General features: G+C 40.1%; 1 protein-coding gene across 2 annotated transcripts in view; it reads right to left on the bottom strand.

Moving 5' to 3' along the window:
• TMEM117 (transmembrane protein 117) overlaps positions 1–12,303 on the bottom strand; it is a 217,142-nt gene that overhangs the window by 203,437 nt on the left and 1,402 nt on the right. The window contains exon 2 of one of the 2 annotated variants that reach the window (XM_086740017.1): positions 11,349–11,653. In XM_086740017.1, coding sequence (XP_086596143.1) covers positions 11,349–11,625 — 277 coding nt within the window. In that variant the 5' untranslated portion in view covers positions 11,626–11,653. Of the gene's footprint in view, positions 1–11,348; positions 11,654–12,303 lie in introns of those variants that run through there. The other variant, XM_086740015.1, reaches the window with a different exon arrangement.

The following is a 12,303-nucleotide window of genomic DNA, read 5'->3' as shown; positions in this document are numbered from 1 at the left end:
ATTCCCCGCCCAGCCTGTATTTGTGCCTGGGATTGCCATGACCCAGGTGCAGGACCTTGCACTTGGCCTGGTTGAACTTCATGAGGTTGGCACGGGCCCACGGGCTCCAGCCTGTCAAGGTCCCTCTGGATGGCATCCCTCCCTTCCAGCGTGTTGACGGCACCGCACAACTTGGTGTCATCGGCTAACTTGCTGAGGGTGCACTCTATCCCACTGTCCATGTCGCCGACAAAGATGTTGAACAGGGCCGGGCCCAGCACGGACCCCTGAGGGACGCCACTCGTGACCGGTCTCCACATGGACATTGAGCCGTTGACCACCACTCTCTGAGTGCGGCCATCCAGCCAACTCCTTATCCACCGAGTGGTCCGTCCATCAAACCCATATCTCTCTAGTTTAGAGAGAAGGATGTCATGCGGGACAGTGTCAAAAGCTTTGCACAAGTCCAGGTAGATGATGTCAGTTGCTTGTCCCTTGTCCACCGATGCCGTCACCCCGTCATAGAAGGCCACCAAATTGGTCAGGCACGATCTGCCCTTGGTGAAGCCATGTTGGCTGTCACCAACCACCTCCTTGCTCTCCATGTGCCTTAGCATGGTTTCCAGGAGAATCTGCTCCATGACCTTGCCAGGCACAGAGGTGAGGCTGACCGGCCTGTAGTTACCTGGGTCCTCCTTATTCCCCTTTTTAAAAATTGGGGTTATGTTCCCTCTCTTCCAGTCATCGGGGACCTCACCAGACCGCCACAACTTCTCAAATACGATAGCCAGTGGCTTGGCAACTTCATCCGCCAGTTCCCTCAGGACCCGCGGATGGATCTCATCAGGACCCATGGACTTGTGCACCTTCAGGTTCCTTAGATGATCCTGAACCTGCTCTTCCAGTACAATGGGCAGTTCTTCATTCTCGCAGTCCCTGCTTGCACCTTCTACAGCTTGGGCGGTGGGACAGGAACTCTTGTCGGTGAAGACCGAGGCAAAAAAGTCATTGAGAACTTCAGCCTTCTCCATGTCCTGGGTAACCAGGACACCAGTTCCCTTCTGGAGGGGGCCTACATTTACCCTGGACTTTCTTTTGTCCCCTATGTACCTATAAAAGCTCTTCTTGTTGTATTTTATATCCCTGGCCAGATTCAGTTCTGTCAGGGCTTTGGCCTTCCTCACCTTATCCCTGGCCACTCGCGCAGCCTCTTTGTAGTCCTCCCAGCCTACCTGTCCCCACTTCCACCCTATAGAGGGTGGAAGAAGAGGGATCGAATATATATTTACATTGAATATACCTCAATGTAAGTAATGTGCAAATTTCTACTCTCAGATCTGGTCTTCTAATGTAACTGTATGAGGTGTCAACCTGATTTCCAGGGCACTACCCACAGAAAAAGGTGCGTGAAGAACCTGTCCTCTGCAGCAAACGGGGTAAAGGTTCCAGGGGAGAAGTCTTGTCTGGAGTAGCTCATCTACGGGGAGTAACTTGTACAGTATCAGTGGAAACAGAAGAACTAAAAAATTATGAATTACCACCAGAGGACACAATACCAAATGAGAGTTTTGCAGCAAATGTGTAACAATACCGTAACATTGGAGACAAAAACGATTTTGGCTCTCTAGAGTTCACAGGTGTTGGCAGAGTGCTGAGGGTAAGACTTTTTCAGGTACGTTGTGGGCCAAACCCGTGCAGGTAGCAGTGCTGCAGTGTAGCCCCTTTGACTCTGAAGAGACGACTGTTGCCTGCTTTGTTCTGGTACCTCCCACCAGCAGAGCAATCAGAAATACAGTCTCAAAAGAAGTTTGGTTTTTTATCTGCAGCCTAAGAGATGGAAATCTGTAGATATCCCCAAGAGAATAGTACTCCTGTTTTACTCTTTGAATTTAAATAGGCCATACAGAAATGTCCTCTAATTTATACAAAAATTGCTCCACCTTTGGCCACCACAGAGAGGACGTGCACGGGATATAAGCACGGCCCCAAACCACTTCAAAGTAGTATAAGCTGGTATGTATCAAGAAGAACACCAAGCGAAGGGGAAGACATGGAGAAAACTATTTGCAAGGACTTTACATTTTCATTTGCTATATGAAAGGGATACAAAATTGAATGCTGTGCTAAGCCCTGAATTCTCCAGGTCAGCAACTCCACAGAAGCTCCACATAAAATACTCGTTTTCAGTTTCTCCTTCACTTTCTAGACCTCCAACACATTACACTGTCAAGAGTCAATTAAGATCCATATCTTTTATCACTTACATCTATGACCACAGATTAGTAAGAGAGTTAGGATACCTGTAGCTTTTTGTTAATTAAACCTGTGATCTCTCAATTTCTAAGCCTTGTTCCCTTTTTCTCAAGTAAACAAAAATTGAATATTATTGCTGCTGTAACTCTCTAGGAACATTTTCCTCACTCCTGCCTCATCTCTTTAGGCTCTCCCTGCCATAATTCTCATTTTCATTATTTATGTAGCATGTTTGACTTTGGCTGAATCTTGTACAGATTTAGTTCCTTCTTTGCTTTAGTATTCAATGAAAGTGTGTTTCTCAGTAGACATACATTGCATCAGCATCCCCGAGATAGAAAACATTATTTAGCATGTGCGTAAGTGAGCCTACCACTAAGCAGCTGTCCACTTTGAAAGATCATACCCCAGTGCTGCAGATGAAATATTAATTCAAGGCATTTTAAAGGACAGGAAGATGTCAGCAGAAGAATCTGCCTGTTTTCAACAGTTTGTTTTTAAACATTTTCTTTTTTCTGGACTTCAGGCAAATGGCCAAAACCAACCAACTTCCAACTACCTTAACAGAAGTAGGAGGATGAAGGAGTTGGCAAATTTGGGGGTTTATGAGTACACGTGCAAATTTGAGAAGGACTTCTTAGTAACAGGTAGGCATGAACAAAGACTACTGCTAACTACTACCTTTATTATTTGCCTTCAGAACAACTGTCAAAGGCATCTAAAAATAGACATATTTTTGTTTGAATTCTGAAAAAACATGTTAGGGGCTGGGAAACTATTCTGGGAGTTATTAGTACAGTCTTTCCTATTCCTATACCTTTATCTCACCATCTACAGAGGGCTACCATCAGATAGTGAGTATGACTGGTTTAACCCATAAAGTTTGTAATATTGTAACATCTTATAAATCATAATAAGTAGCTGATAATCACATCTAAATCAGGTACTTTGCTATAACTTATTCAATGGTCAAATTGAATACACCAAATATAATTTTTTTATCATTCCAGGCAATTAATTGATAGATGCATATATCAATGCAGATAAGGCAATGTGTAAAACATGAAAATGTGGTTGTAGCTTGTAATTTTTATCTAATTTCTTAATAAATTATTTTTCTGCCTCTTTATTTGGACATATAATCTAAGAAATCTTAATTCCTGTTTTGCTGAGCTTAAGGGAGGACTCCACTTTAAACATGTTAAACAGTTTTGGATATTTATATCAAACAGGAAAACACTCAGCATTTTTCTAATTACCATTGTCATCATTAAAATACCATCATAACCATCATTAAATTACCATCAGCATATTTACTTGACAATTTTGAAAGACAAGTCTTGCTCCCAAACACCTATGTAGTCATCTGCTCCTAGGCCGCGCAGCAGAGATCGGGCTGCTGCATAACTACGCAAAGTGAAAGTCCGTTCTAATGAGGCCTTCACAATGGCACCAAGAAACCGTAACATGCTGATTCTTGGGCAATAACAAGGGAGGGCTATTTGTGGATTAAATGTTAAAGCATTCCTAAAAGATAGGTATGTGACACATGGTGGAATTGACTTGGCTTAGGACTAAAATGCAGCTGTCTCTGGAGTGAAACATGGTAGATGAGTAAGAACATCTCACCTTACTTAGACAACAGAAGAATTTATAATGCTTTATCTGAATCAAGCTTTGAGAAAAGTTGGATGAAAAGTCCTTTGTAAAAGTTTCACATGATCATTGCTTCTTACAATGAGTTACTCAACACTTACTGTTCATGTCTTAGTTCACCTTGTCCTGAGGCTCTGCTGCTACCTCTACCCAGACACCCAGTGTGCCCCTGGGAGACTCCTGTCCCACCTGGAGGCACCAGGGAGAGCGCAAATCCTCAAAGCAGAGAAGCCTCTGCTGCTCCTGCCATCTCCTGGCAGGGGCTACCCAATGGGGGAATGGGGTACTGCCCCTTCTGATGAAAAGAGAGAAAGAAAAAAGCAGAAAAAAACTGTTTTCCGGCATCTGAAATGAGGTTATGTGTCTGTCTCAGGAATCACATTTAGAAATATCGTGTGACTGCCCTACCTGTCTCATAGAGAACAATTACTGATCCCTCTTCCTTAAAAGTTGCTCTTGTTAGTCAGTACATTTATAATTATTTTTTTTTACTTTTGCCGTATGCAAAATATCTATAAGAAATGTATAAACCACACTTACTACTTGCTAAATAGTTCTTAAATCCTGAGACTGTATTCAAAGTTTTTTAAAGTCCAGAATGTTGGGTTGGGTTTTTTTATTTTGGAATTTTTTTTAAAAAAGATAAATCTATAAGGCAGACGCACAGGCTGACTGGCAGTCACAGCAGAATCATGCAAACAAAAATGTTGTCTGGTATGTGAAAGACCTTCAACCCACTCTGACAGGCTACGAGGACCTTTGAAAGGACACAGCATGATCAAGGAGATCACTCTCCTTCATCAGGCACATGATGAGGTGATGTTCCACTCTAACACTCTCTCCATCTCCTCGCTATATGGAATAAGGATAGAAGAAATTTGCCCCTGCACTAGGATGCACCTGCACTATGCCCATCAGGCTGCTTCTGCTAGGAATAACCTCACTTCTATTTCTGGAAATTGGGGAACAGAGACATATTATTCCTGTAAGTGGCAGGCGTCATTCCAAACTCATTCTTAGTCTCAAATGGAAAGAAAAATATGAAACTCACATCAAAAAGATCAAAACACAGAGTTGACACATCAATATTAAGTAGCAATGAACTTATTTTTAGTTTTCAGTCACTGGATGCTAAATATTCTCCAGAGCCTTCCCATTACAGACAATCTGACACATGTAGCTCTTCTCACAGTCTCATGCTGCTGCTTGGGGAATGGGATATGCACCTCCAGTAGAATCAAAGCTTTCACTGAAGAGAGAATAATCTTTTTGTAGCTACTGCCTGTACTTCTCCAATTAAACTCCATAATTTACTACCCAGAGGTAAGATGGTGTGAGACTGATTCCACAACTATGCTGAAACCAGATGACGGCAGTCTTCTCACTGAGCCTAAAGAGAGGAAGCTGTAAGATGTTACAGCTCTTCTAAAAATACAAGAGTAAAAGAAGAAATTAGGAGGTCACTTGCATGCTTTTCATTTATATTTGAAAGGTCACTTGTGGTCTCCCTCATGAATGATGTAACGTTTATTTTAAACTGACATCTTAATTACTGGCAACATGCCAGAGTTGGAATCTGATGAGTCTGCACTCATTCAGTGGCTGGCTGTAAGCTTCTCCCTTTTTATGGTTTTTGTTGTTGTTGTTGAGGATTCTGGCTCTCAGAAATGCTTGCTCACAGTCATTTGTGCATTATTATTAGCAAACTTAGATTGGCCCCTTGGCACACATTTTGTAGGACCAAAATAATCTTATTGTATTGCTTCAGCATTTTGCTGGAAACAAAAGAGGTGAATTGACTGTGAAGCAATCACAGCAGACCTTGAATGCCTTCAACAGCATTAACTTGATCATTGTTACTGAAATTCATACTGAACAGGCTCTTGAAGACAGCATTTGTTTTTTTACCAGCTATCACATTAGTTGCTTTCTATTAGGCTGAAGTCATCAATGGAAAAGAAAAAGCAGGAACAAAGTTGTTGGGTATTAAGTGACAGATCTTATTGTAATGTAAGATACAGAGCTGACAACAGAAAAGAATATGCTCTATCAATCAGGTTGGAATTTTATGCAAGTATTGCCATACACCCATCACTTGTTCCTACAGATGGTGGCACAACTGTTCATATAACTACTATCAAACAAGAACAAGAAACAATCTGGCTGAAAAACAACCATGCGAAAAAATCTTATCACAGCTCTTTTTTTTTTTTTTTTCCCCAAAACAGATCGCGTTTGGTTCATGAGCTACTGCACAAGCATCACTATGAAAGTGATATGCCACAGCAATACTACCAGCAATACCACAGCCCAGATTTTATATTAACATGACTCCTAATATATCAGGATACTAATTAATAAAATATGTACTATTGCACTAATTTATCCTATGTCTGTTAGCCACCTAACAGATTTACTTGTCTTATGCAGGGCACTATCACCCTGACTAAATCCCATTCTGCCTAATTTCCTCTTGCAATCCGCATACATTCATTGTTTCTGCTGATACACACTTCAACTTTCAGCATAAAAGCAGACACTTGAAGAGTCTGTTTATAATAGGTTTGCAATATCTTTTAGAGCCTTCCAGATAAGATGTTTGGAAAAAAAAAAAAAAAGGAATGCTTTCAGACAACAGGTCCTCAGTGGGTGTTTTGTTTGAAACTGTCTATCATTAAACTGCTCCCAGCATGGCATTACTGTCCATTAAAAAATCTGCAACATTAGTGTGTACCCACAGCTCATTCCTATCATGACTGCTTTATTTATCCGCTCCAGTGTCTCTGAAGCTCAGATTACCATTTAATTCTAAACAAACCACACACTGTGAACATTTGTAAGACAACAACTCATTAAATTAAACATTTATTCAACTGCTCTGATTTGCTTGCAGTATTATGATTCTCCTATTTTACGAAATATGGGTTTAGTTCTATATATCCTGTTTTCCATAATTTGTTACAATATATTAAGTATTTAGTTGCCATCCATATGATTTAGAAAGGAACTTACTTACAAATATAAATCCAGGCACGCTCATTGGCAATTGAATAAAATCCAGTCTCTCTCATCACAGGCTTTTAATCAGATTTTAATACATCTTTATAATCACTTAGAATCAGAAAAATGGGCAGGTAGACACACGCGTATTTTGTAGTAGGTACGTTTTTAAAAACTGGTGTATCTAATATGCAGCATAAGCTAAGGATTTTTGCACATGGAAAACAGTCAAAACAAAGATGCTGGACTGAGAAAATTAAGAAATTATTTTTTCAAGTACTGCCCATTTATCCACACTGCTAAAAGTCTATTAAAATGAAAGACGATTTTAAATTTACATGATAGATCATATTTATATATACTGATGCAAAATGCACAGCCTGAACTTTGGGCCAAAACACCCCTCACTGAACTCAGAATTTGGGCCCGAGGTTGGAGTACAGAACTGCAACTGTGCAACCGCTGAGAAGGTGCTGAATAAAACATACACTTTCTACACACTAAATATTGTGTTATTTTCCAGACAGTGCCCCAGAGCCATATGAAAAATGTGCAAGAGCTTATTCAGGAATTTCTTTTAAGTCAGGATTTAAGATTTGAATGTATTTTCTGAATGCATTGTGTCATCAAACGGGGTCAGATTGTAAACTCTTTCTGCTTTTAATGAAGCAGAAAATAAATCAAGACATCTCTAAGTAACTGCAAAGAAGATACCGCTTTTCCCTGCCTCAAGTAACTCTCTCATGTAGAACAAAAAATAACAGAGATATACATATCTTTATTTTTTATTTCTCCAAACTTCCAATATTCATCTATGATCTTTCATTTTCCCCTGCAAAATAAAAAGCATGGCATAACACAATAGCTAACCAAATAGAAGATATGCTTCGTGATGAATCAAAAGAATACAATGGGTAACAGCCAAAAGGCAATTTTAAAATTCCATTTGTTCTGACCATATGCCATAAAACTATAAAGAATGTACTAGGCTGTTTTCCTTGGAAATATTTGTCACAGGAGATGTTTATCAAGTGAAGTAAGTTATCTTTTGACTGAAAAGCAAGAAATGAAATTGTTTTGTAATCCTGTTTTAAGTCACGAGCAGTGTCTTGGAGAAGTCCCTGAAGAGGTTACTGTTCAAAGGTTGTAAGGAATATTATAATCAGAAAACATCCCACCACGTCCTCCAGTCAAGATCTCTACTTTCAATAGTACAGCTTACCTTCTCCCTTATCTCTCTGTAAACTCAAGAGGGGTGAAGTGCAGATGATGTTTCCACCATTTCTTCCACTTCTAGAAGCATAACACACTTTAACTTAATTCTATTATTTTTATAGTTTGTGACAGTCATGGCTATCAGTGTCTGTCACAGAGTCTGTATTACAATGTAGTTCTAGCTACACTATTTTTCTAGCTCATATGCAAACTCAGCAGCAAGAAATACAGAAGACAAGGGACAAAAGAGCAGGAAGGGCATAGGGAAAGAAAATCCTCTCCACTCCTCTTCATTTAAAGCGAGATGTGCAGACTAATCCTTCTCAATTTCAATTTGCAGCATACACTGTGAGCCAAGATCTGAAAGGGGAAGATTGACTGGTGCTATTTGGTTTCCTGACTGCAGGAAGTTATTCACAGGCCACAAGAAACAATCAATCACAATTTCCTCTACAAACATAATTTAGAAGAGATATATAAATAAATGAATAGGGATTAAAAATAGAATGGTTCCAAACAATTACACATGAAAAAAAAAAAAGATTAAATAGAAAAAAGGGACAGAATCAGCAGCTACTTAAAACGATAAAGTAGGGAAATTAAAAACAGCCAAGGAGTGAATTCATAAAGTGCTTGATGCCAGAAGATCCAGGGAGCATACTCAATGAGGATCTCAATAAAATGAGGGATTTCTAGGCAGTGAAGACATTAAAACAGTGGCAAATAACGGGCAGGAAAGATTTCAGCATGAACTGTACAATCTTCTGGAGACCCAGAGATACACTCAAGCTGTACATGCTCATCATCATCTCATCAATACAATTGCTAGTTTACAACCAGCATGGCCACATCGATCAGCAATACAGCCAGATCTTCAGTCAGACAGACTGCTATCTGCTTGCAGAGTACCACAAGCAGCAGCATATTTCCAGCGACACGCTGTGTGGGTACAGTCCCACAGCACTGGAGCCAGCGTAAGGTATGGCTGCTGTGGCCCCCGGCTATCTTGGCTGCACACTCTTTGGCTGTTGTATCAGCATTGGTACCCAAGCAATCGTATCAGTTCAAGGAGCTGCTGTAGACAACAGCAGGAGCAACTGGTTTTCCATGGGATCAGCTGCCTGAGCTGGCTCGCTGCTCCATTACTTTAACAGCAGCCCTGGCTTGAAGGAGGCATCAAAACGATGTGGCTGAGGTTAGGAGGCTGGGACTGCAGCAGATCTACATTGGCTTAAACTGCCATGAAACTCAATGTGCAGAAACTAGCCTCAAATCAGATTGCACCTACACCTATATTAGTCACCCAGACCATAACCGTAAACATCCATAAGCCAGCACTGCCATCAGGGGTAGGAGTCTCTTGCCTGTTTGTTTCATCCCAACGCTGATTTCATCTTTGTGCTGCCACAAACATTGGTATGATCAGAGATATGATCCTCACAGAAATAAAAGATGGGTACTGCTAATGTGGGTAAGTTCCCTATCCTGTTTCACTGAGCAACTGCACAAAAGCATGAAGCAGCAGACACTGAAGGCCAGGCAGACCTTCTCCTTTTAGCAGTAATGCTGATTCAAGCCACTTTAAAATTTATGTTAAGCTATGTCCTATGATACACACTTACAAATCCAGGAGGAATTATCACAAAGTAGAGAATGACTCAGTAGTCAGATTAAAACATATTCCCAAAAAGAAAAATTCATGTCTTGATGAAGCCGCATCCTATAACAACTTGTTCCACTGTTGTCTATCCTTTCAGTTTGAAAAAAAAACAAACTGCTGGCTATTTGCCACTTCCAAGCAATGGACCTTGTAATACATTTGCTGGACTGAAGGTTCTGTCCTTCAAGTCGAATTTGAGCAAGTCACTCTCTAATCTTTCCTTTGTCATCTCAGTCCTCTGACTACAGGGCTTATTTCCCAATTTTATCATCAGTCTCATCACTTTTCCCTAATCTTCTCCAATTTAACAAAATCATTCCTCAGTTGTGGAAGCCATAATGGAAAACATTATTGTGACAGTGCTTGTTCCAGAGCCAAGGAATTAAGGCAACAATGTCCTCTTTATGGGGACCTTTTATGTTTATCATTACATTAAGGTAAAAAGTCTACCAAATAGCCATGAAGATGCTCAACTATTCTTCAGAATAAGTGCTTCGAGAGAAGTCTGTATTAAGTGAAGTCTCTTAATGTGGCTTTGCTTGTTCATTCCTTGGCATAACAGCTTTACATTTGATTTATTGAAACAATAGTGCCTCTCTTTCTATCTTAATAGAATGAGACAGACTAAGGAAATGGCCTATCGCTCATGTGCTTCAAAGTGTTCCAGTAACCATCCATCCCGCAGTCCTACCAGTATAAGAATATAGGACTAGTCCGTCTAGACCAGCAGTGCCTCTTACTCCCCTAGAATCAGATGTTTGAAAGAACAGTGCAGCTGGCAGGAGTGAAGCAATCTTTTCCATTATTTCTACTTATCTCCAAAACTTAGAGACAGCCTTGAGCCCTCAGACACAACACTTTCCACATTTATTACATGACTCACTTAAGACGATGACAGATGTTTTTGTATCTCTCTATATTTACACCTAAGTTCTCAGTCTCAGAATTTAATCCAGAGTCATTCCATTCCTTTCAGCTGGTTCCCCAGTAGTTCCTAGCAGTAAGTTCCCCACTTTAACCACATCTTGTGTATGGAAGCATTTACGGTTTTTTCTGTTTCCTACTTTTCCATTTCACTGACTTGCTCTTGTACTAAGAGACAGAAAGGTCCTGCTTCTCTAGAACTCCTGTTTTCACGTGGGAGCTCTTCAGCACAGCTCTGCTAGTACTAACAACAGCCTCTGCTTCCACTTTTGACAAGTCACGTAGCATCACTGCCCCAAAGAACAACGCCTTTTCTGCAGATTACCCAGAAAATTATATAATAAGATTTAAAAATTGGTTGGAAGATGCAAAGGAGTGTTTTTACTATACTGAAAATCACTGACCTCTCAAGTATTTCAAACATGTCAGCTCTCACTATTTTTAGCCTTTTTGGACTGAAATAATTGGGAATTATGCTCACATAAGTAGACATGGCATTAATTTCCATGATGATGTAAGCTTTGATGTATTGAGATCTACACAGCTCCAAACATCTGAAGCGATTAATAGTGAAGCTTACAAAATTGCAATGAGTAGAAAGCTAAATGGAGAAGTCAGAAAGCCGTTATTAGGAAATCAGTAGGTGCACCGTGTAACTTACCAAACAGGCGCTGATGGAAGAGAAATTTCCCAGCTATTAGTCCTGTGAGAATGGCAAGCAGCCACAGAAGCACCTTCAAAAATCTCCAGCCTCCTCCTTCAGGGTATTTATTTGTTACAAAGGAGAAACAATTACCAACAACAATCACATTGGCTTCTGTCTGACTGTGAGATACAGGGTCCTCAGCAAATATTAAGAAATTAAAGAAGATCACTAAGTAAGCCACAACTAAGCGAGACCACGGGTGCTGGAAGTAGTAGCGGAAGTCTTTATCCATCCTCAGATACTTCAGAACTGTTCTTTGCCTGTATGTAAAGACACAAATGCACAATGTTACATATATACCCAGAATCCTTGAAGCTTATGAGATATCTGCACATTTCAAAAATCAAATCACTGTAACCTTGTCAACAGTCATTTTTAATGCTTCAAACTTGAACAGCAATTGAAGTGGCAATCAAAAGATACTGTTAGATCCAGGTAGAAAAAAAATAATTTCTGCCCATTACAACGTAAAACTAACAAGCACATATATATTATAGCACAGGATTTTCAGTCTTAAACATTTCTATATTATCTTTTTAAAAGTACAGCTTCATAGCGGGCATGAAAATACAGCATGTAAGAACATGACCAGCTACATGAAACTCAGAGTGCCTTTCCAGCCACATTCCAAAATATTACAACACAGATTTAACAAATGTTCATGCTAAGCCTAAATTGAATCTTTCTTCTTATAGGAGAAGGATGGAACAAGCCTGTAAGTCCAGTGAGGTCTTCTACTGCCTCATCTCCTGGAAGCTTACAAGCATATACCCCAGCAACATCAGAAACTCGCGTTTGTACGAAGGAACAACATGATGGAAAAGTTGCTAGAATCAATCCTCGAAGGTCAGGCAAGTCTGTGGAAATCTTTTATTGACTTCAGGGAGCACACCTATAATTAAGGATATTT

The sequence above is a fragment of the Chlamydotis macqueenii genome, chromosome 1 (assembly GCF_036417535.1).
Source record: "Chlamydotis macqueenii isolate bChlMac1 chromosome 1, bChlMac1.mat, whole genome shotgun sequence".
In the NCBI taxonomy this organism is placed as follows: Eukaryota; Metazoa; Chordata; class Aves; order Otidiformes; family Otididae; genus Chlamydotis; species Chlamydotis macqueenii.
This window is presented reverse-complemented; position numbering and strand designations above follow the sequence as displayed.